Source organism: Dendrobium catenatum, unplaced genomic scaffold (genome assembly GCF_001605985.2).
Source record: "Dendrobium catenatum unplaced genomic scaffold, ASM160598v2 fragScaff_scaffold_1608, whole genome shotgun sequence".
Classification (NCBI taxonomy): Eukaryota; Viridiplantae; Streptophyta; class Magnoliopsida; order Asparagales; family Orchidaceae; genus Dendrobium; species Dendrobium catenatum.
The window spans coordinates 4,305,299-4,332,822 of NW_021320070.1; the positions used below are offsets into that span (position 1 = coordinate 4,305,299).

The 27,524-nt window shown below is 36.1% G+C and overlaps 2 protein-coding genes across 4 annotated transcripts; one reads left to right on the plus strand and one right to left on the minus strand.

The window, feature by feature from the left end:
- LOC110105543 (sugar transport protein 7) lies at positions 1-10,306 on the plus strand. Of its 3 annotated transcripts, none has more exons than XM_020835095.2 (4): positions 1-275; positions 5,485-5,804; positions 7,359-7,985; positions 8,953-10,306. In XM_020835095.2, the coding sequence occupies exons 1-4, from the start codon at positions 125-127 to the stop codon at positions 9,367-9,369; spliced, it is 1,515 nt and encodes a 504-aa protein (XP_020690754.1). In that variant the 5' UTR covers positions 1-124; the 3' UTR covers positions 9,370-10,306. The 3 variants fall into 3 exon arrangements, with proteins under 3 accessions (XP_020690754.1, XP_020690756.1, XP_020690755.1); XM_020835097.2 differs by having other exon boundaries at positions 8,975-9,111; XM_020835096.2 differs by having other exon boundaries at positions 8,923-9,059.
- A 1,094-nt stretch (positions 10,307-11,400) lies between these two features.
- On the minus strand, positions 11,401-27,346 carry LOC110105555 (aspartate aminotransferase, chloroplastic). The gene is made up of 11 exons (XM_020835114.2): positions 27,115-27,346; positions 26,966-27,019; positions 25,438-25,632; positions 25,250-25,288; positions 25,078-25,167; positions 24,865-24,973; positions 24,660-24,769; positions 13,944-14,087; positions 13,348-13,514; positions 12,495-12,759; positions 11,401-11,796 (listed from the first exon to the last, which is right to left on the minus strand). The coding sequence occupies exons 1-11, from the start codon at positions 27,178-27,180 to the stop codon at positions 11,665-11,667; spliced, it is 1,371 nt and encodes a 456-aa protein (XP_020690773.1). The 5' UTR covers positions 27,181-27,346; the 3' UTR covers positions 11,401-11,664.
- Positions 27,347-27,524: the final 178 nt, after the last annotated feature.

Here is a 27,524-nt window from a genome sequence, read left to right on the forward strand (position 1 = left end):
GGTACAGATACAGCAGAGAGGTGAAGGACTAAACTTCAAAGCAAGCGGAGCAGCAGCTCGTCTCCGGCGAATTAACTACCCGAAAAAAAAGAGGAAAAATTAGCTTCGGCCGCAGCGATCGGAGATGGCCGGAGGAGGGGCGGCGCCAGCTCCGACCGGTGTTTCTATAGAGAGGGCTCAGCTCTATAAGGGAAGGGTCACGCCGTACGTCGTCACAACATGCCTCATCGCCGCCGTCGGCGGATCTATCTTCGGCTACGACATCGGCATCTCCGGTAAGTAAATTCCCTTCTCTTCCCGCCATTAGAATTTCCTTATCATCTATTCGATTAGTTTGCTTCGATCGCAATCGATTTCGGCGATAGCGAACCATTTCCCCTCTTTCACTGACCTTTTTAACCTCAGATCTCAGAAATCTCCCTTATCTTCCCTTTTCCTAATCATTGGATTCTAGATTTTTTTTTTCCAGCTATCTATCTATTAAGACATACAATTTATTCGATATGTAGTGTTAGGAAAATTGTTGTATCCGCATATTTTGATCAAGTTCTAAGGATTCATTGAACTCTTTAGATTTTCTTTATGATTAGTGTCATTTATATCACAATTATTTTAAATTATATTCAATAGATTTAAAAGTTTTCTTGATCAAATTTTTGATATATTTTAATATTATTTACAGATCACTAACTATCAATTATAAATTATAGCAGCGATCTAATTAGTTTCAATTAACTTCTAATTTATTGTAATTTTATATGAAATAAGTCAAACAAATCACATCAAGCTTTTAGAAAACAATAAAACATCACTAGTCTGAGTTTCCTGGAGCAGATAGAAGAATTGTCTTGTGGGACTAAAAGTCCGCTCGCTCTCTCTCTCTCACACACAGCCACACAGGTAGTTGTTCTTTATCACACTCAAAAGTATTACTGGGTCATTAAGGTATCTAATTAATTTTAAATTATATCAAATTATAATAAATTAGGACAAGTAATGAGCCATAAGATTGAGCCCAACTTTAAGATTGAGGTTAGGGGTATGTAGGGGTGTCAATTCGGGTCAACGGGTTAGGTTCAGGTCGAACCCGGAACTGCCCGGCACTATTTGGGTCAACCCGAACCGATCCGTTTTTTAAAAACGTGACAGGTTTCCAGACCCGAACCCGACCTGATTCGGGTCCGGGTCAACCCGACCCGACACGAATGACCCGAAGTTGACCTAAAATTGCTTGTTTTCGGGTCAAAAATCGGGCCAATCTTCAATTTTCGGGTCAAAATCGGGTAAAAAACAGATCAATCTCGAGTTTCCGAGTCAAATAGGAGTTTTCATGTCAATTTAGTGTTGCTGGGTCAACTTGAACCTGACCCGTTTCGGGTTCGAGTTGACCCTAACCTGGATTTTTCCGGGTCGGATTCGGGTCGTGTCAAAAATTGACACCCTTAGGGGTATGTTAGAAAGTCTATAAAAAATAAAAAAAATTAGGGGTGTCAATTCGTGTCAATGGGTTAGGTTTGGGTCCAACTCGAGTTGACCCAGGTGTAAATGGGTTGATCCAAACCTGACCCATTGACCCGAATTGGTTACGGGTTGAACCAAAAAATAATCTAAAAAAAGAAGTATTTGTGGTCCTCTTGTCAATTAAAAAAAATGTTTATTAAATATTTGTGATAAAAAAGGTCAACCATCCTATTAAAAAGATTGCTTAAGGCAAGGAAGAAATCCATTTGTCTCACTCAGAAGGCTTTAAACTGATACTTTTATTGAGAACCTTCCTATCTAAATTTTATTGGAGCGATGGTTTAGATGGAACGCAATTGTCTTACAGTTTAATATTAGTGTTTGGTTCTATATAGGAAATATTTACAAATGTCTTTTACTTTTCCAATTTCTTATTTAATTTTAGTGAAAAATTAGGAAAATAAAATTTATTGTTTTAGAATATTTTTTTCAGCCTCAAATCCAAATATAAAAAAATTATTGAACAAATAATAAAGAAAATTAAATTAATTTAATTATTAAATCATTTCCATTTTCTATTTATTTCCTTTCTTTCAAAATTTTCAAATCAAACTGTGCATTATTTAGCTTTTATATCTGATTAATAATTTAATATATTTTTAACAATTGTTTTTTTTTAAATAATAACAATTTTATAAAGATTGATGAGATGAGATCACTGTTTGATTTAGCAATTTCCAATCAAATAGTGTTCCATGAGATGAATCAAATGATATCAAAATCACATGATTTTGACCACATTTGGCTTCGTTTGGACAGTTTTTTGTTATTTTTTAAAATAATTTTTTACCATAAAAAAATTTTGAATTTTTTTTTTAAATTAAAAAGCCGTTTTAAAAAGCTACGATGAATGTCTTGCACATGAAAGCGATTAATTATAAAATCAGAAATCATCATCCGATAAACCTAGGCAAACCCGTGCCGTTGCACTCAATCAGACGCTAGTCATTACTTTACATTAACGCCATTATCCTTCATCCATACATCATGAGATTGTCTTCAACTATGTTTTTATATTTTATAATCATCTTCTTCAACTCAAATGAATAACTAGGGGTGTCAAAACCATTCATCGGGTTGGGTTCGAGTCTAACCTGAACTTAATCCACTATCAATTGATATGACCCGAACCTGACCCGATTATGGAAATAGTTAGGGTTCATGTCAACCCGAATTGACCTGCCAGCCCGGTTCGCGTGTTCGTTTGTTCGGTTATGCGACACGTGTTGATTGCCACCGTGCCGTTCTAGCGGGTTAGGCGTGTGCGGCTGGGTCCGTGATGTCCAACGGTGTGAGAGCCGAGAGGTGATTAGGTGAAGGTTGAGGGTTGAGTCGTGTAGCGTGCTAGTGGGCAAGGCCGGGCGAGTCCCATGGCAGTTTGCACAGAAGGCTAGTGGACCCGGACTCGATTCAACTTTGGTTTGATTTCGGGTTTTCAAGTCAACCTGAAGCCGATCCGATTTTAGAAACGGGTCGCATTTTTGAACCAAAACCGACCCGTCTGATAAACGAGTTGACCCGATCCCGAAATTTTTCGTATTGGGTTTTGGGTCTTGTTAAATATTGACACCCCTATAAATAACACATTCGTATAATGTTAAATTAAGAGTTGTTGGTTTAATATTTTTTGGGTATAATATCCTAATTGTTATGTCGTTATTTTATTTGGGTAAGTTTATTTTTTGTGTGAGATATTTAGATCAACTAAGTCAAATTCACACTCTAAATACATACGTAAGTTTATTTTTTGGGGAGACATTTAAATCTATTTATGGCGTATGTTGTCCAATCAAACACCAAACCCACAACAATTTCGTGAGGTGAATATTGCGATGCCAATATTTTTAAGAAGATTAAAAAACTTCGGTTATTAAGTGTATCTTCTTTATTATTAAACTTTAAAAATTAATAATTAATAAACACCTTTTTTTTAAAATTAATATATTTTTTATGTAATTAATTTATTTAAATTAGGTTATTCATTTTTAAAATTAATATTATTATGTAATTAATTTAATTTTTTAATTTATCAAATTTTTTTATTTAAAGAATTAGGAGTAGATCTAATTTGAAATATTAATAAATGAAATGATATAATTACAAATTTTTTTAAAATTTTTTGAAGAAGAATATATACAGAATATATATATTTTTGATGTTAAAAAATAAAGTTGGATTGAAGATGAGTTAATTTATTCATATTTTAGAATGTTACTAAAATTTAGAGTGGAAAATGAGTTATTCGGTTGGAGATTAGCCTAAGTCTGATTTTATCTCCATTTATATTTGGCGAGAAAGAATTGTCATGCCTATGTCAGTATATTCCATTAGAAAAGGACAAATATCAATAAATGTGTATTCAGTTGGTGGGGGCCCATTGAATACGAGAGCACTTCTTGGGCCCTCAGAATTGTGATTTTAGGATCATTTTCTGTACTCGGGTCTGACAGTATCAGTATGGGCCGGGCCGGGCCGGCTTACTAAACATATTATCTTGATAGCAACCTTAATCAGTTGTTTCCAAAATAAATTATGAGTGGTTAAGTATAGACAATGATAATCACTTCTTCATTTTTTTTTCTTCATAATATTTATCTCAGAAAAAATATTAATAATTTTATTTTAGTATTAATGATATACTTTAAAAATTTACATTATATAACTTAAAATTAATCTAATAACTAAGCTTAATATTGAGGGCCAAATCATACCAAACTTTTAGACACCTTATTTAAGAATTAGTTCAAACAAATTTGGGAATCAGGCGATTTCAAAATATGCACAATTTAAGAATATTCTTGATCGACAGCTTAGTGAATTCAATTCATGTCCTTAGTATGAATTGATTAATTTTACTTAAATAAATATGATCATATATGCCAAATCACTTGTGTTGAGCTTGAGTTAACCTAGGTAGCAAGAAGAGGCCGAGTCACAAGTTAATGATATCAAATTAGATTGATCAATGGATTCATGTAAGATCATCTTATATTTGGAAACGGTTGGGGATGAGGAGTAAACCACCACAACAAAAGAAACAAGAAAATAGAAAAGCAGCTGAAAATATAGGACGTCAGGATTTAACATGGAAAAGTTTAAATCTGGTAAAAATCATGGAGCCACACCACACCAAGAAATCCACTATGATAATGAATAGAAATAAGTACATACATTTCTTCTCTCTTACACCATTCTCACACTCAAAACATGAGAGAAAGTTAAGTTAATAACACCAAGCGATGCAACCTTTCAGAAAACGAGAGAGAAAATTGTCTAGTTAGCCTCACAGTGCTGTAGCGCCAATTTGGAGCACTACAACACTCAAACCCATAGCGATGCGGTGTCACATAACACTGCGGCCCCGAATTTAAAGCATTACGACACTATGCTCTCTATCGATCAGCGTTGGGGTGCTCGGGTAAACAACATGAAGGTGTTATACGAAAAAAAAAAATTTTTTTTTGAGCGCTTTCGAAGCAGGGGGGTAAACCCCACAACCCCAAGCACAATAATTTGAGCTGAGGTCCTAAGTAATAGAACAATCCGATTGATAAACAAAATTAAATTCCATATAGAACTAATATAAACTTTTAATGCATCACTCATGTAATTTAAAGCTTGCAATTAGTATTTCTTCATTACATTATATTATTTCATATTATTTAATTCATATCTATACATTTGATATGTTGTTTATTGTGTTTTTTTTCTAACTCCACCTATAAATATGTTGTCAAAGAGCAAGCCTAAGGACACACAACAGTCAATTATCTTAAGCTCTTCACTTCAAAGCAATAAAGAAATTCCAGAGCTCCTCTCTCTTTGATTCTCTATCCATCTCTCTGTTTTACGATTTCATGTTTTTTTAGTCGATCTTCACAGCAAGGTCCTGATTTCGCCTACGAACAAATTCATTTTCAATAATGACAATACATCATTTATCAAACACTCTGTCTCTTTCAGGAGGGGTGACATCTATGGACCCATTTCTAGAGAAATTCTTCCCAGTTGTGTACAGGAAGAAGAACAACAAATCACAGAACAACTACTGCAAGTACGACAACCAAGGCCTCTCCGCCTTCACCTCCTCTCTCTACCTCGCCGGACTCGTCGCCTCTCTCGCCGCCTCCCCCGTCACTCGCCACCGTGGCCGCCGCACCAGCATCCTCTGCGGCGGCCTCTCCTTCATCGCCGGCGCAACGCTCAATGCCTCGGCTCAGAACCTCGCCATGCTCCTCCTCGGCCGGATCCTCCTCGGCGTCGGCATCGGCTTCGGCAACCAGGTGAATCATTCTACGCCCACTCGATCTAATGAGACATTTATCTCATACAAATTTCATTTTTTTTAGTTTTGATGAGAGTTTTGTTATTATTAGAATTTTTATTTAGGTTAGACTCTTAGTTTTTAAGTTAAATACTAACAAACAAAATTTTGAAGAGTTTAATTCTATTTTTTTAAAACCATTATTCTAAATTCAACATTTATCAAAATTTTATTCAAAACTTCAATAATAACATTAAGCAGTTATTAAACTAGGTAAGGTTAGGGGTGCAACTAAGTCAAGTCAACTTATGAGCCGGCTTGAACAAGATTAGTTAGCGAGTTCGCGAGTTGAGTTTATCAAATTTTGAGCTCCAGAGCGAGCAGGTTTTTGAGTTTGTAGAGGCGAAGCCCAACTCGAGTACTCGTCAAGCTGCTCGAATAGGAAAATAAGGTGGAAGCGAAGTGAGCGAGCCAAACTGAAGCGCGGAAGCGAAACAACGAAATTTAGAAATCGGATGAGAGGGAGCAGCAGCAGGCTTGCAAGCGTGAATATTATTCTGCTTGAACCGAATCGTAACATTAGGTAATTGGGGTTTTTTTTCCTGTAGTGTGAATGCGAAGAGGAGTGGCTGTTTTAGGACGAATTATTACATCTGGTCACCGGACGTCCGGACACCCAATCCAGATGCGCCACGTCATCCCAATATACTGGACCCCGATGTATTTTGGTGACGTGGCGTGTCTGGATTAGTGTCCAAACGAATCCGGACACCGGATGTAATAATTTTCCCTGTTTTAGGGTTTTTGCTTGGCTGCTATGAGTCATGAGCGTGAGGAGCAGAGACGGTGAGACGGTAAGAGGGGGTGGGTGTATGTCCTCACTCTCTTGTATCTTAACTACTCTCGTTTGGTAAAAAAATTATCTATAGTTTCCCAAAGTTTGTAGCAAGGGCTTCGATTTTGCAATTTTTTATTTTTTTGTTATATTCTATTTTTATTTCTCTTTGGAATTTTAATTAGAAGTTTTCTTCACCTTGAGTAATGACGCATAAGGTGGAACCGGAAGAGAGTTTATACCTCGCGAGCTCGCATTAGTTGTCTCGAGCCGAGTTCGATGAGGTCATTCGAGCTCGAGTCGAGCTCGCAATCTAACTGACAAGCTAGGCTCGAGTTTAACTTGACTCGAGCTTGACTTGATTCGTTTGCACCCCTATGTGAGGTTGAGTCATGAATCATATTTCTTCATTTTATAATATTAAGAGTCAAATTCTCATTTAAATTTAATTAAAAAATAATTTTTCATACTTGCTAAAAAAGATTTAATAATTTAAAATTTTTTCTTTCATTAATCTTAAATCTTAAAGTAAATAATAAACAATTTATCAGAATTTATAAAGATTCAAATGTTGTGATGACAATATGTTTTAGATTTTATTCCTCCTAAAATTTGATAAATCTTACTTGTAACCAAATAACTCCTAACTAATTTATTTTGCTAATTTAATCTTTACACTTTACTCCATTAATATATTTTAATACAATATTTAACAAATATAATTATAATTATGAGCAGGCCGTGCCACTGTACTTATCAGAAATGGCTCCGGCCCATCTCCGCGGCGGCCTGAACATGATGTTCCAGCTGGCCACCACTCTCGGCATCTTCTCCGCCAACATGATCAATTTCGCCACCGAGAAAATCCACCCGTGGGGCTGGCGCCTCTCCCTCGGCCTCGCCGCCTTCCCCGCCCTCCTCATGACCGCCGCCGGCCTCTTCCTCCCCGAAACCCCCAACTCCCTGATCGAACGCGGAAACCCCGAGCGCGGCCTCGCCGTCCTCCAACGCATCCGCGGCACCCATGGCGTCGACGCCGAGTTCCAGGACATGGTCGACGCCAGCGAGCTCGCCAATTCCATCCAACACCCTTACAGAAACATATTTGAGAAGAGGAATCGGCCCCAGCTGGTATTGGCGGTATTTATGCCGGCGTTTCAGATTCTGACGGGGATTAATTCCGTGCTTTTCTATGCGCCGGTGTTGTTTCAGAGCATGGGGTTTGGGGGAAACGCTTCACTTTATTCGTCGATGGTGACCGGAGCGGTGCTGGTTCTGTCGACGGTGGTTTCGATTGTCGCGGTGGATAGGTTGGGCCGACGGCCGCTGCTTATCGCCGGCGGGATCCAGATGATTGTTTGCCAGGTAATTTTTTTTTGTCATTTATTTAGAAAAATAAAAATTTATAATTATATCAGAATATTCGTATATAAATTATATTAAAAAAGATTTAAATTTTATTTAAAATTTGTGTAATATAAATTTCAGCGTAGAATTAATTTTAAATATAAATTTAATTAATTTTAAAATTATTATAATATAGTTTATATAAAAATATTCTATTTTTTAACATTATGATCGATTATCTTTATTTTTTTTTGTTTTAAAGAAATTTGGCTTATAAAATCAGTGTAATATATAAAAATTAATTATAAAATTGTTATTATATTTATTTCAAAATAAATCTAACAGCTTCATTTATAATAAGTGAAAACTTATATAAAAATAAAAAAAGGGTAATAATATTTTCACCACAATTTAATTAATTATGAGTTTTAAATTTAAAAAATGAACAGTATTATTATAATAAAATTTAATTAAAGTGAATTTTTAATTTTTTAAATTTGATTTTAGAAGAAAATATAAAATTGATTGGTTATTTATTGATTACACTCATCTTCATTTTGACTAAGACATCATCTTTAAACTTTTTTCTCCTAAAAAAAATATTTATTTAAAGAAAAATTTAATATAAAATTAAATAAAGTATTTGTATTTGCATTCATTTTAAAATAAATTTTAAAATTCATCTTTATACAAAATTATTTTGCAATTAAATAATTCTATTCATGATCCAACAGTTAAGGGAGAAGTCTTTTTCTTTAAAATTATAGAATTGAGAAATATTTATGATTTATGATTTATGATTCATCATTTAAAAAATAAGATTATTTTAATTTTTTTATATGGGATATAGAGTGAATCATAAAACTTATATTTTTTTTTTAAATTTGGAAATTCATATTTATAAGAATAATTTAACCTAATTTTTTATTTCCATTTTCAACTAAAAAAATCTCAGTTAAAAAAAAGAGGGAATTAATACCTACAGGCAATAGTGGCATTGATCCTAGGCCTGAAATTCGGCGACGACAAGCAGCTCTCAAAGCCCTTCTCCATCACCGTCGTCGTTATCATCTGCCTCTTCGTGGCCGCCTTCGGCTGGTCATGGGGGCCGCTCGGTTGGACGGTGCCGAGCGAGATCTTCCCGCTGGAAACCCGGTCGGCCGGTCAGAGCATCACGGTGGCCGTCAATCTCTTCTTCACCTTCGCCATTGCCCAATCATTCCTCTCTCTCCTCTGCTCCTTCAAGTTCGGCATCTTCCTCTTCTTCGCCGGCTGGATCCTTATCATGACCGTCTTTGTTTTCTTCTTCCTGCCGGAGACGAAGGGGGTTCCGATCGAGGAGATGGTGCTTATCTGGAGAAAGCACTGGTTCTGGAAGAAAGTACTCCCGCCAGTTGCTTGACGAAATGCCGAGCCCAAGGAGAAGCACGGTATGGGTGGATGGGCGTAGCTAGGTAATTACATTATGCTTTTGTGTTTATATTTTGAGTATTTACATAAATCATACTCAAAATTATTTTATCTATATATTTAACATCTAAATTTTATTATTTAATTTAATATACCTCCAAATTTTAAATAATATTAAAAAAAAAACTCTTTACACTTTTTCACAATCAACGGTCATATGAATCCTCTTCCCATTGAGATTGTATCACAACTTTTTCTCATCTTACTTTTCCTTCACACTCCGCCCGTCTCATAGAAAAAATTATTATGTGCGGAATTCAGATAGGAAGAATCATTTAGATTATAAGTGTACACATAATGTGTATATTGATTTGGTATACACTATGTACAAACATATACAAAGTGCACTCACATATCCGAACGATTCTTCTTGTTCGGATTCTGCACAAAATAATTTCTCATCTCATTGATCATCTTTCCCGTCAAGATTTTATCTTGATTTTTTTTTCTCTTTATGTCTGTTGAGATCTCATCATGAATTTCTCATTCCTTTTTTCTCTCTAATGAGATCATGTGGCAATTCTAATTTAGATGTTAAATATATAAATAAAATAATTCAGAAAATTATGCATCTGATGATTTGAATCATCCCTTATATTATCATATTTTTATATCCGCATTAAAATATCATATTCATATACATTTGATATGTTGGTCGAGAGTTTTGGCTATGAGAGGTCTTAGATGGGATGCTTATACATGTAATATGAGTATGATTTTCTCTTAATGGCTTAGATGTTTCAAAAAATTGAAAATAAAATAAAATAAAATATTGTTTAGATGAAAATTTTGATGTTTAATAAAATGTAATTACTTCGTGGGTGATTGTATTTATGCACTCAAATATATGAATTTATTCTCATTTCATATGTGATCATTTATTTCAGACAAATTTAATGTTTTTTTTTTGTCTTTATTTACTAATAAAAATTTGGTTTAAGAGATAAAGATTATTGTTTTTGACATTTTCATAGGCTTATTTGGCATCTTATGTTTAAATGACGTGCACCATGTGTTACGCGGGAGAAATTATTCTGTGCAGACACCGAACTGTTCAGTGGCAAATCAGAATGCATCATGTCACCCGATACACAAAAAGACAAGTTATGTGACTTGTCCTGATACATCTCCGAATGACTTCTGATGTTTGCACAGAATAATTCTTTCGTTAAGTGGTTAAGTGGGCGCTGTAAGGGGAAAAAGTCAATATTCTTAATATTTAAATAAAATTTATATTATATTTATCTTTAAATTTAAAAATTATTCTAATCAAAGTATTTGAAACTAAAATTTAGATAGATATAATAACCATGAACTAGCAATCATTATGATCCTTCTTTTTATTTTATTATATTTAGCACTAAGATTGAAATAATATAAAAATGATATTTCATTATCTATTAATCTTATTCAATTAATTTTTAAATATACCTTCATATAATTCTTATTAAAATATATCAAGATAATTTTTATTCTGTGCTTTTTTACAATATGCTTTTTGCTCAAAGCATTTTACTTCATAACAGAGATCACTCAGATAAAATCTTAAACTTTTAAAAAATAATTTTCTTTAATCATTGAGCATAAATATATCAGCATTAACCTTTAACCTCTTGACTAACGTTCTCTTAAAAGTTCTTAATATCAGACCCATTGCAATTATGCATTAAGATGCACTAATTTTTTATTAATTAAAAGTTTATTGTGAAAAAAAAGACTTCTGATTAAAAAATTAAATTTTTATAACCTAATTTTAAAAAAATAATGAAAAAATAACATAAAAATGATAGTAAAATGAGATTATTATTGTTATTTAAAAAATGAAATAATGATAAAATTATTCCAAACAGATCATTAATATAAAAAAATAGTTAAATATTACTCTTTTCATTGAACAAAGAAATTAGTTCTGCAAGTTCAACTATTTTTTTAATTAACAATATCTTTTACCTAAAAGATATTATTTTTCACAACCATGTGGCAAAACACTTTATTTCTCCTAATGAACCTGAATTAATACAGAAATTAAATTTTTCTGTAAAAAAAGTTGCTTTAAGCAGTAAGAAAACCATCCCAAATGCGAAGGCTTTGTTTGAAATAGCTTTCTTATTGATTTTTAAAGTAATTTTTTAGTACAAATTTTTTATTATTTTATACTAAAAAATTATTTTAAAAAATAATAAAAATATCTGTCATAAACGAAGGCTTACTTAGATGTTGAACACCCTCAACTAACCTTGTAGAATGAGTCAATAATGGCCTGAGCAAGATATTCACACTTGGCAAGAGACAAACCGGCCAAAGATATTCTTCCATCTTTGGTCATATACACATGCCACTTGTCTGTCATATTGTCACTCTGCAACAAAGAGAGCTCATATTATGCCATTAAATCATGAAAGAAACTTTACTTTTTTGAAAATCATTCAAAATTTGGTTTATATAGATCCATAGAGAAGAAAGGATGTTAATAACTTAATATAAAAAAATATGACAAAAAATATTTATAACAATGCAGCTATTCACATGACAACATAAAAAATTATAATGACAAGTCTTAACAATTTTATCATCATCATTAATTTTTGTGAGTTCAGTTTTTTTTTTTTTTTAATTTGGGTTCTTTCGGTTTCCTCAAAATCTTCTGAAATTAAAGCTTTGTTTGAGAGGCTTTCTTGCTACTTCTTAAAGTAATTTTGTAGTACAAAAATTAAAATTTTTTATTAGAAAGCTGCTTTAAGAAGCAATAAGAAAGCCGTCCCAAACGAAACCTAAATCAAAATTAAGCAGGTTAGGCTCTTAAGGTCAAAGATATAACAATTTCATGAGCTGAGCCAGTTAGAGCAACAATGATAATTTAGATATGAATCAAAAGATTGAATCAAGAAGCTATTTATTATTGAGCTATATTAGAGACTAAGATTTCATTTGGGACGACTTTCTTACTGCTTCTTAAAGCAGTTTTTTAATAAAAAATTAAAATTTTTATACTAGAAAGCATATTTAAGAAGCAGTAAGAAAGCCGTCCAAAACGAAGCCTAAATGATATCAATTTACCTGTGCCTTGTTCAAGCCAGTGTAAGAAAACATGCCAATTTGTCTGAGAATGAAAGACCAATCCTTCTCATTATTGTCTTTCTCAGAGAGATTGTCAAAGAGTCTTTTTCTAACATTCTTTATGCGCCCGGCCATGAGCTCCATTTCTTGTTTCCACTCATTGAAAAGATTTGGGTCACCGACAACATTGGCAACAATTCTAGCACCGTGAACAGGAGGGTTCGAATACATTGGCCTTGCAATCCTTTTCAGCTGGCTCTTCACCCTATATATTCAGGAACAAAATGATATACTTTTATACTTCATAGAATTTAAATCATCATAGTTTAGGGTTTAAAAAATTTATATAGAAAGTCATGAAATGACAAAAATAATGAGAGTGACAATGCGAAAGAAGACGAATTAGATGTGTAAATGAGTTCAATCGAGTTGAAGCCGACTCAGACTTGAACTTGAGCTTGATTAATTAATAGTGTTTAAGCTAGAGCTCGAGCTCACAAGATTGCTCATTTATTAAGAGAAAAAAGATGAAATAATTTTTATTCAGGCAATTGTTCTAATAAAATGATACAAAAAATGAGATTAAAAATAATAAGAAATCATTTGAAATAAGAAAGACATGAACTTTTAAATATTTTTAATAAATTTTGCATATGAACTCTTGAATTTTAATGTATTTAAAAAGTTTTATGCATTAACATTTTAAATAAGCATGTTCAAGAACTGACAAGTTGAGTCACAGATATCTCGAAATTTGACTTGTTCACTCATTGAGTTAAACCCCTATGATATTCATATTGGACAAAAATGAACCAATATCATTATAAGGAATTTAGAATTTCATATGCTGTACCTGGCTGCTGCATCCGGGGAGGAGCAAACAACATTGATAGCTCCAATTCTCTCTGAATATAACCCAAGGTTTTTACTGTAAGATTGAGCAACAAATAGCTCGAGACCGCGCGAAGCAAATGTTCTAACGGATGATGCATCTGCATCAAGACTCCCACTAGCAAATCCCTAAGACGCAAAATAATGCACATTAAGCGTCAAGAAAGCAAAAAATTATTCTATGCGGACATCAGACAGTCCGGAGACTAATCAGAACGCACCACGTCATCCGGTACATAGTGGTACCGAGCAAAAAATGTAACGTGGCGCGTTCTGGTTGGTTTGCAGACGCCGTCCGGCTCCGCACAGAATAATTTTTCCAAGAAAACAAAAGTGGAACTATGAAGGGGCTGGGGTGGCTCTTGCCCATTGTAATTGAAAAAAAAAAAACTTACATACTATATATAATATGAAAATTTATCATGAAATTCTCCTACAATTATGTATACTATGAAAGCTTTGGGCCACTCTTAACATAAAATTCTAATTCCACAGATACAAGTAAGCATCTCACTTGCCATAAAAAAAGAAAAAAAATTTGAACTTTAGGAATAATACCTGGTAAGCAACGTCAAAGAAAGGAATGTGGTTCTTCTCCTCGATCAGATCCGCAATTTTTGCCCACTGCTCAGGAGTTGGGTCTATTCCAGTTGGATTATGAGCACAACCATGCAAAAGAATAAAAGATCCATCTTGTGCAGCCTGCATTGTAGAATTAAACGATTATAATGGAAATATAACAAGGAACCTATAAATAGATCCTGATAGCTTTCTAGTGAAAAACCTTCTAGTAGTGTTCTTTCTATATGGTTGAAAAGCATGAATATTGATATTAATATTAAGTCCTACAGCTAAAAGACATTGCAATATTAGTCTGATAATAAATCTAGTTTAGGATATTCTATGATCTAGGATTTGTAGCATTCAATACAAATTAATCTGCAAGCATGAATTTTTTGCTGAAAACAAGCTATTACTCATAAAACAATTATTTGCCACCCCTAATAAAAACAGAAAATATAAAAGTTCCATTAAGATGAAAGAGTTTTCTCCTACTAGAAACTACAAAGAGAATGTTAAGAAACACAAAACCCGCTTAAAATTTCATGAAAAAAAATTCAATTTATAATAAATTTGAAATTTTCAAAATCAATAATGAAAAAAAATTAGGAGTAAAGGGGAAAAAAAAGTTGAAGATGAAATTGAAAAATAAACCTTGTGCTTGAAGAAGGAAATAGCCTCTCCTAAAATTTTCAAATCTCACCCTTAACAAATAAACTAAATTTCGGAAAGAGAAGGTTTTGCATATCGACAGACTTTATTTGTATATTTTTGTTCATATTTATAATCATTAGGGAGTGGCAACATTGTCTGATAAAGCAACCTCGGAGTTTCGAGCGTTAGCTACAATAACACAAAAACTTCGAGTCCTGTCACACCCACAACAAGAGCTACTAGCTAAAACAGATGAACCGTAATATAAGAAATAAATGAGCTGCAAGAAGTGGAGGATAAAGGAGCTTACAAGAAGCGTAAAAAAAAAAAAAAACAAAAAGGTGAACATCCGAAAGCCAAACCAAATGCATAAATAGCAAACCAAGATGCTACGGTCCGAGAACCATCACAATTAACAATGAAAAACTGGAAGAAATGACAAGAGAAGGCACGGGAACAGGAGAAAACCATAAAAGAAGGAAGCCCCGCTTCACAACTTCAAGTTTATCCATTGTAATAGGACCATCAGAAGTTTCCTGCCCTTCTAAGATTAACTGAGCATGCATAAATTACATCAAAGGTTTCTATAATGGGTGTTTCTAAAAGTAGCAGAAAGGATTCATGATTTTTGTATGTTAGGTCAAATTTAGACAACTGGAAAACAGCAATATAATGCAATGTTGTTTATGATGCCGATAGGACTTGATGATCAAAACAACACATAACAATATAAAAAACAATAAATTACTCCAAATAGATCTAGAAATAACACAAATAGAGCTGCTTTTACTAATTTCCAAACAAAGCAAGACAAGATACAAGTTGATTCATTGTTCGAGAGGGGAATCGTCTCTCCCACAATTCCTTACAACTACTAGGAACCCAAAACCTCACAAAAACTGTTGTAGAAATTCAAAACATAACATAAAAACCCCAACTCACCATAATCTCCTCTCTTAAACAGCTCAAATCCCCTAATAAATGCCCCTTACATCTTTCCCAAAGAGTCCCCTCCTTTCCCAAAGAGTTTCCTTCCAAAGCCTCATCTCCTATAGGTGATAAAAGAGGTCCTAGGCCCCACCTGGGCAGCTGGACTGTTGTTGCCAGCTGCATCAAGCCATCAATAATCCCCTCCCAAAAAGTCACCTTGTCCTCGTGGTAGAAAAAGGGAAATTGCTTCTGAATAGTACTATAGAGCTCCCATGTTGCCTCATATTATGATAAATCCTTCTGGATCAACACCTCCTTGATCCCCTTATCTCCATGGCACACCCCTTTCACCTCCTATGGTTCTAATATCACATCCATATCCTCTGACAGTGTGGTTGATAGTGCGGATGAGGGTGTGTGGTTTCCAATAGCTCGTCTCAGTTGCGATACATGAAATACGGGATGAATGGCTGAGGTCGGTGGCAATTGTAGGCGATATGCTACTGAGCCAATGTGTTCCACTACCTTGTAGGGGCCAAAGTAGAGGGGGAGAGCTTTTCATTCCTTCATTGATCCAAAGTACTCTTATCTTTAAGGTCAGATTTTCAAATAAACCATGTCCCCAACCTTAACCTGCACATCTCTCCTATATCCATCCACCTGCTTCTTCATGATTTGTTGTACTCTCTGTAGATGTTTCTTCAATTATGCCAACATCCAGTCTCTTTCTACCGAGTATTGCTCCACTGATAACTCTGGTGTGTTGCCCCGCTCATAATGCATCTGATGAGGTGGATCCCTCCCATATAGAATTTTAAATGACATTGTCTGGACTGTTGTATGATATGAAGTGTTATACCAATATTTTGCCTAGGATAACAATTTGTCCCACATCTTTGGTGTATCTGATACAAAACAATGAAGATAAGTCTCCACACTGCGATTCACCACCTCCGTCTGACCATCCGTCTGGGGTGGTAAGATGTATTCTTCAAGATAATCCCTTGCATCTTGAATAACTTCATCCAGAAGTGGATCAAAAAGATCTTATCCCGATCGGACATAATGGACTCGGGTATGCCATGCAAACGAACCACCTCTCTAATGAATGCGGCTGCCACCGACACCGCGGTGTAAGGGTGGCGTAAGGGAACGAAATGAGCATATTCTCTCAATTTATCCACCGCCACTAGACTCACAGTAAATCCGTCTGATCTAGGTAGTCTCTCAATGAAGTTCATAGTCACCTCTTCCCATACCTTCTCGAGTAATGCTAATGGCTGTAGAAGACCACCTGGAGCATAGCTAGGTATTTGTATCTCTGACACACATCACAATTAGCCACCAACTCCTCTACATCCTTTTGTATACCCACTCAGTATAGCTCTGTTGCTAGTCTATGATGTCTTTTGAACTCCTAAATGTCCCCTAAGAGATGTGCCATGAAACTCCTGTAACAAATGAGAGATGTGTGGCGATTTCATCGAAAGCACAAATCGTCCTTAGTAGAGCAACTTATGATCCATCAAAGAATAACTAGGATCTATCCTTGTCCTGCAGCAAGTCCCCTCTGATCTTACTCAGCTCCTCATCCTGCTCGCACTCATGTTTCAAGGCCTCCCAATCCACCAACATGGGAATAGATAGAGTCATAACCTGAGGGTCTTTACTACCTCTGGAAAGAGCATCTTGATGGGGACATCAGATTTTGACACGTGTACCATCGCCGACGCCGGAGATCGACGGCCACGATCATGATTTGTATTTTCATCATTTTATGTAGTAGTTTATTTTATTTTATGTTTTTTTTCATTTTTGCCCTTATGGGTATTTGGTCGCTATTGTAGCCCAAGGGCCATTTTAGTCTTTTGATTTCTTTGTCATTTTGAGGCCTATTTATATGGCCCTTTTCTAATGTAAGAGAGTTTTTTTGATGAAATGAAATTTGCTTTTGTTCTCTTTGTGAGTTCATTTCCCCACGATCTCTTAGTGAGTTCGCCGAAGAAAACTAGATATCTTAGTGAGTTCTAGTTTTCGAATAATCTAATCTTGTGGAAGTCCAAAGTGGAAACAAGTGATAACTAGTAAATTCGTAGTCGTCGAAGCCTTGAAATCCCCTCTTTTTTTTTTTATTTGATTTTAATCCCTCTCTTTCCTCTCTATACGTGGCCGGCCTCCCCTTGATTGGTTTTTTTTTCCTCTTCTATTTTATTAATTGCTCTCAATCAATTTCCATTAACCCTCTTGAACAACCAGCTTCCCCCCATCCAATTTGGAATTAATTTGTTTTTCAAATTAAATTTCCCACTCCACCTAATTGGAATTAGATTCCAGAATTCTGAAATTTCCTCTACCCTAGCCCACCCGATCTCTCTCTTCCCCTCACCCGAGACCTCTTCTCCTAGGTTCTTCCATCTTGCCCCCTCATCTACAAGCAAAGGGATGTATGTCGGATCCGGAATTTGAATGGGGGCTAGTATTCGATGCCCACGGCAATCTCGACGTCCAACAATCGCCATTCTTCGACGCAGGATTTGATTCCGACAACGACACCGTTGGAGCTTACTTGGACAGGATCCTCCCGACTCTCATACACGTCATCAACAGACAAAGTCCAGACTACGAGTGGACCATCGACGGCCGTCCACCCGCCCCTCCAACTCCGGCTCATTTCCCGGCGACGGGTCCTCTCAAGATCACTTGTCTACTAGTAGAATCGCTAAGCCTACTTACGATTCTCCTCCGCTAGCCATCACTTTCAAAACGAGTGACGGACCTCAAGGTGAATGATCTAGATTTTAAATTTGAGGCTTTATTATCACTAGCTATTTGTATTACTTAAATGTTTAGTTGTTATTTTGCAAGTTACCGTAATCTCTACATGTGATTTATTGTCATTGCTAAATCTCTCAATGTTAAATTCTTAACTCAATCTTGATCAAGCAAAGGGTTATTTATTAGCAAGACAAATTTCATCGCTTTCATTAATTTCGCCAAGGCAATTCTTGTTCTTTGCATGTTGTATCACATCATCTTGGTATCAGAGCATGGCTAGCATGCTTTACATGTGCTAGATGCATCCTAGGGATCTAATGTGACTTGTCCTTAGTCATTTGCATGCATAACATCATTTGGATAGTTTTAATTTCTGTTTTACTTTGTTGTCCAGAAAATTCATGCATGGTTTCATCATTGTAAGCAAGCTTCCTTCATTGTATAATTACTGTCTTTGTCACTACAACACCTCTAGTTGATTAGGTTGCTTAGCTCTAGCCTTAAAACCTGCTGTCCTGAAAATTCCAGCACTTTAATTTGAGTCTAAGAATGTGTTATATTGCTGTCCACACTATAAAACCCACACGTAACACATAGGCAACCTAGGTCCTTGTGGTAGATTGCTGTCCTTTCATTTCCTGCATCATCTAGAGGGTTTCTAGTGAGTTTAACTTAGTTATAAGTGCTGTCCTCACCCTAGAAGTTAACCTAAATGCGTGGACGACTTCTCCCACTGCTGTAATTTTCTGCCCACTCAAAACTGCACCGTTTAGGGGCGTTATGAGCTTGTTTTCTTCAAGTTTAGGTGCTGTCCTTAACTTTACAACCTTCCTAATGCCTAGATTTCGTAAATCACATTTGTAGCTTGCTACCCATTATTTTTCCTGCACCTTATAGCAAGTCGAAATGGTGTTTTCCCTTTGTAGAGTGTGGTACCTTGCACCCAATCTTCACTAGGTTTCACTTGACACTTTTCAATGGATCCGATAAGACTCCAAAAGAGTATAGATGACATCGTTAACTTAGTGGACACTATGACTAGAATTATGACGGAGAAACCTATTGACTATCCCCACTCTAATTACATGCCCTACTCAGCTTATCACCCGAGACCTGAGCCTAGGCCCCCACGACCTCACTTAGAGTCACCTTATCGTCTGCCTACCTTTGATGGTTCTTTGGACGTTTACTGCTTTAGGGAATGGGTTAGACAACTAGATGACTATTTTGAATCATGTCATATCCCTGAGTCCCACCAGATTAGCATCGCTAAGTCTCACCTTAAAGGTCGAGCTCTTCAATTTTGGATGAAATTGGAAGATCATAGAGAGTCTCGCGGTGAGTACCTTACTTGGAGAGACATGAGATGAGAACTTAAGTAGAAATATCCACCCTCTACTAGTGACCGTCATCTAGAGCATCACCATACCTCGTTTGTTGGGACGACCCGTGGACCTTACTGTGGTCGAGACCACCCACCCATTAGTAACATCCGGGTTGTTGCCCCACTCTTTAGGTCCTCACGTAACCTAGATGGCCGACTCTCTACTGGGTCTTCTGTTGGACAAATCTCTTATGACTCCCCACGTGGACTAACTTCTGGCCAGTTTAGTCGATCTTTAGCGTCCCCAGCCTTTGACCCTACATGTGTCATCTTAGTAAAGAATTGCAGTAAAAAGAAGAAATCTACTGAACCCGAGACTGAATACACCCATTTCGTGGATACTATCGATAACGAAGAATTCTTTGAGGATGAAACTAAATAGATTGAATCAGACTACCTGAATAACTTAAACCCTGAGCTAGGAAAGCAAGAACCTTTAAACGTCGACACCTTAACCCACCCTGATCCTAGTCTACTCGAGGATACGCCTTTGGACAAAGTATGCCTGGATGATAGTAATGTGATTTCGGAAGAAACCAATCGGACTTCGAACACTTTGAATTTAAATTTGGAAGATCCTGATTTAGTTGTAACACCTACTGAGATGACTCCGGATAATTCTGATAATTCTGATTTAATTTTAGATAATTTTGATTTAATTTTGGATAATTCTGATTTAATTTTGAATAATTCTGAGGGCAATGTAGATAATTTCAAAGTGGAAATGAAGAGATTGACGTTCCTACTTGAATTAAACCTTGATTTAAGTGACCCCGGATTCAGCGATCTTAGGGTTGCAACCAAACCGAGTCTCTTTCGGAAGACAGTACTTTGAGTCTGAAAGTTTTTTAGCCTGATTTGAACAATGAGCCCCCTCTTGTTTCATTAGAGTCTAACCTTAGAGCTGCTCAATTGGATTTATATTTGGCCGAGTGTGTCATTCCTTATTCTTACATCTTGCCCGTCATAGCCTCATCCTACCAAGATAAGGACCGCTTTTATCCTAGTTGGATGAATTTGATAGATTACACTGCTACCCCTAGGGGACTAACCTTGACCCTAGCTGAAACTTTATATGGAAGTGCCTTAGTAGCTAAGGATGTCTTTATTGCTCCTCATAAACCAATTCCCTTAAATTTGGAAACTTTAAGTCCCCTCATTTTAGGTTTAACCCATTGTTATGCTTATCTATGTGTGCTTGTGAGTCTGTGTGTTTGCATGTTTGCTTTCTGTCAAGTTTGGCTCTGTTTAAAACTTTGGTGTAAGCCCAAAGTCTTGTCATTCATCAGGCACATCAGGGTTGTCGCATCATCATTTGCATCTCATTTACAAGAATTGCACAAAGAAATTAATAAAATGATTGAATTAAGCAATGCTAACTATAAACTCAATGCGGACCTCAAGAGAAGGTTCAAAGAATTTGAAGTAGGAGACTATGTGATGGGTCGGATTCGTCCGGAGCGGTTCCCGCAAGGGACCGTTAAGAAATTACACGTGAGAAGCGCGGAACCTTTCAGAATAATTTCTAAAATAAACAGTAATGCTTATGTGCTAGACCTTCCCGAAGGTTGTAACTTTAGCCCCACTTTTAACATTGAAGAACTTGTAACCTATGAGGGTCCAGAGTTTAATCCACCAAACCTCTTACTTGATGAGCCTTGTGAGTCCCCACCTGGTGAGATCCCCAGCCTACCCCCACTCCCAAAATTTCCCACTTTACCTACTGTGGAGAGGATTGAGGCAGTACTTAGCGATGAAATCATTTCTACTAAAGACGGTGGTCGCCGAAGGTACTTGGTTCAATGGGCAGGATAGTCGGAGACGGAGATCGTGTGGATCGACCGAGATGACCTACAGAGATTGGACCGAGACTTGCTGGAGTGGTACGAGGCTTCTAGAGACACTCACTCGACGGGGTCGAGTTTTCTCCCACCCGGGGAGAATGATGGGGACATCAGATTTTGACACGTGTACCATCGCCGACGCCGGAGATCGACGGCCACGATCATGATCTGTATTTTCATCATTTTATGTAGTTGTTTATTTTATTTTATGTTTTTTTCATTTTTGCCCTTATGGGTATTTGGTCGCTATTGTAGCCCAAGGGACATTTTAGTCTTTTATTTTCTTTGTCATTTTGAGGCCTATTTATATGACTCTTTTCTAATGTAAGAGACAGTTTTTTTGATGAAATGAAATTTGCTTTTGTTCTCTTTGTGAGTTCATTTCCCCACGATCTCTTAGTGAGTTCGTAGGAGAAAACTAGATCTCTTAGTGAGTTCTAGTTTTCGAATCATCTAATCTTGTGGAAGTCCAAAGTGGAAACAAGTGATAACTAGTAAATTCGTAGTCGTCGAAGCCTTGAAATCCCCTCTTTTTTTTTCCCCTTGCTCTTGCCGCCGCCCACTTCAAGCAGCTCAAAGCCGCCGGCCACCCTTCCACCATTTTCCGCCGGCCAGATCAGCCGCCGCCGGCCAACCCGCCACCGGCCAGCCCCCCTGCTGGCCAGGCCATCTAGCCGCCGGCCATCCCTTGGTCCAGCTGCAGGGATTTCAAAATTGCTAGGATTAATTTGCTTTCCTATTTGGTCTTCCTGATTTGGGAAGTTCTTGAAGGGAATTTAATCCTAAATTGAAATTCCAATCCCGTTTCCCTCCCATATTTTGCCATTTTGGAAGTTTTCTTAATTAAAATCAATACTGAACGTTACTCAGATTTGATTATAATTAATATATAACATATGGGCCCCACCTATTTGATTTTAATCCCTCTCTTTCCTCTCTATACGTGGCCGGCCTCCCCTTGATTGGTTTTTTTTTTTTCTCTTCTATTTTATTAATTGCTCTCAATCAATTTCCATTAACCCTCTTGAACCGCCAGCTTTCATAAAATGCATACCAGTTACCAAAATTATGAAACTTCCATGCAAAAATGTTCAACTTTTATAACCATGATTTCCAAATATGTGCTCTCATAGGAGATGAAATATAATCAATAAGCTAAAGAAAATGGCCTATGCCCTTCAGAATATCACTGCACAGTTCTGGATGTAACATAATTACAATCTTGGAATGCGGATCCAGCTTCTTTTTTTAGGGCAGGCAAAATTTTAATTAATTAAATAACAACAACAATAATAATTAAAATAAAATGAAATAATAATAATAATAAAATAATAACATCAAATAGTAATTGATGTAGAACGGAAAAAACGACTTTGCTAGGGAGATGATTTCTTCTCCGAAATTTGAGAACAATGTCAGTTTTGTTCCCCCAAAACCTGAGAGAATTCAGATTTCCTCTTCTTTGTGTTGCTTAGACCTCTTGAGATGAATGAAGAAAAAAGTTTCTCTTGGGATGGTGAACGGTTGAGAGCAAGCAAACAAGAGAAAAATCTGAAGTAAGCTTCAGATTTTTGGTTGGCAGAGAGAGCTAGTTGAGAGAGGGGAAAAGTTGACAGAGAGGGAGAGGGGCGGGTAGGTTGACGGGATTGAGGGGCTATGGTGTAGTTAATTCTTAATTCCCTTAATGGGTTTAGGAAAATAAATTAGGAATTAAAGCTTCAGGGAATTCGGCCAAGAGTGGTGGGGGGATTTCAAATTGTTTTCAAAGAATTGGGGATGATTTAGGAAACAATTCCTATTGGAATTATTTGCTGGGGCCGGCGGCTATTGAAGCCCAGGAGAGATTTGGGGAGGGGATTTGGGGAATCTAATTGGTTGGGGAAAGATAGGAAATTTAGTTAATTAAAATCCATTTGAATTTGAAAATCCAAATTGATTTAATTACATTAATTGGCTCTTAATTAAGCAAAGGAAGGAGGAAGAGGGAGCCGGCCTAGGAGAGAGGAAGGGAGAGAGGGGTTTGATTTCAAGTAAGTGGGCTCCAATTACTTAAGTAAATTAATCCTTAAATCTGAAATTAAATTTCAGATTTAAAGCTACGATTAATTCCTTAATTAAAGGGAGGAAATTGAGGGGGGCAATTAACTCCTAATTCAAATTTGAATTTTGAATTGGAGAGTTAAAACCTTCCAAATGTGGATCAAGCTCAATTAGGAAAAATTTCAAATTTGAAATCCAAAATTTGTCATGGGTTTATGATTTCAATTGAGCGATTTAAAAAAATAGGTGAGTTAAATTAGGAAAGAAATTTGAATTTCAAAATTTGAACAATTTGAATTTCAAATTAATTCCTAATATCATGCACTTAATAATAATAATAATAATAATAATAATAATAATAATAATAATAATAATAATAATAATAATAATAATAATAATAATAATAAAATTAAAAAAAGTTTTAACCAACATAATGCTATAAATTTTGTAAGAGAAAATTTTATTATTTATCTTCTAATTTAATATTGATTTTAGTAATAATATAAGTTGGAGCATAATCATATACAATATGCAGAATCTAGACCCTAACTTAGAGAAAAAGAATAATAAATGAGCTTAATGTTATCTAACTTAAGAAAAAGTAAGAGAAAATTTTATTATTTATCTTCCAATTTTTTTCTCTTATTTCTTAGAATTCCTTTTAAACTCAACTTATAAATCATAAGACATTTCTTTTTCCATTGAATAAAATTTCACTTATACTTTATATAAACTAGAAAGTAAGTACATTACCTTTTTGTAGTATCTTCAACCAATGCTTCTTCCTCTCCCTCCCTAAATGATGGGCAAAATAATTTTTCTAGGGTGGTCAAAAATTCAAATTAACCTCCATATAGATTTTTTTTTTGAGGGTGGGCATTCCACCCTGGGCTATATGGGGATCCGCCCATGCTTAGAATTACTGGTATTGGTCAGTTAATAAGCAGGAGGCCTGATTGGCTAGCCTAGCATGCGACAGATTTTAAGGGCAATATACTTCAGTATAGCTTAATTGGTAAGGTTACATGACATTATTAGCTATTTAGCTGTACCAAGTATCAATCTTCTAAAGCCAGAGAAAAATACCTCTATATCTTCTAGCATGCCTTCAAAATCTAAACCCACAGTTCTAGGATCATAATATCGATACTCTGCCCAAGGAACCCTGGCATCGTTGAAAATGTTTTTGTGGTTTCCTGTTTGAAAAGAAAGTAGTCAGTCAAGCTAAAACTGAAAGATCCACAGACGGGGCTCCCTCTAGACAATATGGCATGGTATTGAAAATGCAGACCCCAACTAGGAGAAGAAATCAAAACTTTAGCATCAGGGAAATATCTTTGTATGAATGCTGCAGCAAGACGAAGTGAACCAGTCCCTGAAAGACTTTGCACAGTGGCAACCTGAAATAATAGAGTTGAACTACTGAAGCTGATAAATACTAGATAGTTATCCATCTAATTGTGACATGAATGAAAAACTATATTTAAATTAAAAATTCCCTAACTCGTCCTTGCTGGATAACAGGACTATCTGCTCCAAACAACAATTCTGCAGTGACTTTGTTAAAAGCAGCCAAACCTTCAATTGGAAGATACTATAAAATCAAAATAAACTTTGAATTAGAAACTGCATGTACAGAAAAAAGGAATCATGAAATTAATTTCATTTGGAGCTACCTCTTTATTTTCTCCTCTCTCCAGCATAAGGTTTTCTGCCTGCATGGGAAGATAAGCCATTTTATGTGGTACTCATTTACATATAACATGAACAAATGAAGGCTCCATTCCAGTTGAAAGTGAATGAAACGAAGTTTCTCTAGTTTAATATGCAAGAAACCAAGTCTGAACACTAGGCTATTCTGTACCTTCTTGACCACATTAAGCACATATGGTTGCAGTTCTTCTGTTCGATAAGCTCCCACGCCAAGATTTAGTTTCACATCACTTGTATCAGCTCTGAAGGCCTCAGAAACTCCTAGAATTGGATCTGGAGGAGCCATAGAAACACCTTCAAAACGAGAAACATTGACCGCAACAGTCATTCTCACACGGCCAAAATTCTGTGGACGGATCAAAGGCATGGCTCAGCCCATAGTACTAGAAAGCAACAGCACAGAAAAATCACAAAGAATGAATTATTTTGTCGATGCAGAAAAGGAATTAAATGGACCAGTATTTCTATATAAGGAGCTGCTCTATGAAAAGCTATGCAAACAAGAATTCTTCTATCCATCTTTTTGCCACTCTTACTAGCGAAACGTAAACCCACCGTAAGCCTTCATTTCAACTAAATCGGAATTGGCTAACACTATAACAGTTTTGAATCTCTTCACATTTCAATCATGTCCTCCCTCCACACTCCTTGGCTAAAAAACAATTTCCACTGCTTTTTGTTGTCATAATAATTGAAGATGATAAGCCAATTGTGATCATAGAAAATCCTATAATCAAATCCTCAAAAAATTATGTAAAGTTATTTCCTTCTGCAAACATCTTTAACAGTACATGCATCCCTATGCTATCTCATGACATGATAATTATAGCGAGGATAAGAAAACAGCATGGTTTTGTTAGAAGAGGGGAACAATTTGGCAATGCACAAAAGAGATAAAATGGAAAAACCAATAGATAGAATTGAAACAAACACCTAACATCAAAATGAAGAAGATGACATGATAATTAGGTAACTTCAGCTTGCTTTAGACTTCATGAGTATATTAGGGAGCCCTAGCTCTATTCGGGGGTGCCCACAACTTCAGAAATTCAATGGGGAGGAGGGAGAGGGAAGCCATATCTAAATTCATATAGAATGCAAATTGCTAATGACAAGACCCACAAAAACCCATCAACTTAACCTAACAACCCATTACAATTACTATCATGATAGATATATGGTTGCCTTCATTTTATGTGACCAAACAGTAACTAGTGAAGCTTCGCGGCTCAAACTGCTCTGCTCATCACAAAAAGTATTCTTAGATCACACCGAAAGCTCCACCTTAAGCGACCCCATAAATACCTGCAGATAATTTGCATCAGATTATCATTTCATGTCCAGCCGTTTACTCAAAATTCAAATAATCAACCACAAATTCATAGTAATTCCCGCCAGTGATACGTGCTTAAATCTATTCGAAGAGCCAAAATTATAAGCCCACACTGACTTCATAGCACAAAAAAACAATTCCAGGGATTGGAACTCTGTTCCATGCCGCGTGACCATGAAAAAGATTCAAAACCTCTCAACAATTTCAAAATCGAATCAATAAATTCAGATGCTACGATGCCAAATTTGCTAACCAATCCAATTCCGTCACAAACTGATTGAATAAACCATTCTTATAGCTTACAAAGCTCAGGATCTCGCATCCAGGAATGAAAAATAGGAGTTACCTTTCCCTTGAGAAAAAAATCTCTGCCTCTCCTTCCAGCAGAAGGTCCAAGCTTCTACCCATTTCGCAGAGACAAACAAACTCCTCAATAAGACACTTGAAGATTAAATGTACATACAAAAGAACAGTCATCAACACAGATAACCATACCTTGGGGTTCCCCATGAAGGCCGCCGGCGAGTAGCGGCCAGTGGAGAGCATCGTCGACGAAGCCATCCGATTCGATCGAGCAAAAAGGCGGACGGATTCACCAATCAAAGAAAATCCTCCTCCTGTAGATTATATATATATATAAACCCTCTAATTCGTATAGTTACACTGAGCTCGCTTTCTCGTGAGTCGTGACTCGTGAGAATGTGGAGGAAGATAAACACAGGCAAGCAGGCAATCCGGTTACCGCTAACTCGGTTTATCCGCCAGATTGGATGGTCTCCTTATTCGAGGTAGATATAAGTAAACTGTGACCGAGAAAAGAGAGTAACGTCCAAATGAACGGCTTTGATTTTGGCATAATAAGCTGATATTAATGAAATAAAAATACATGCAATTAATAATTTTTT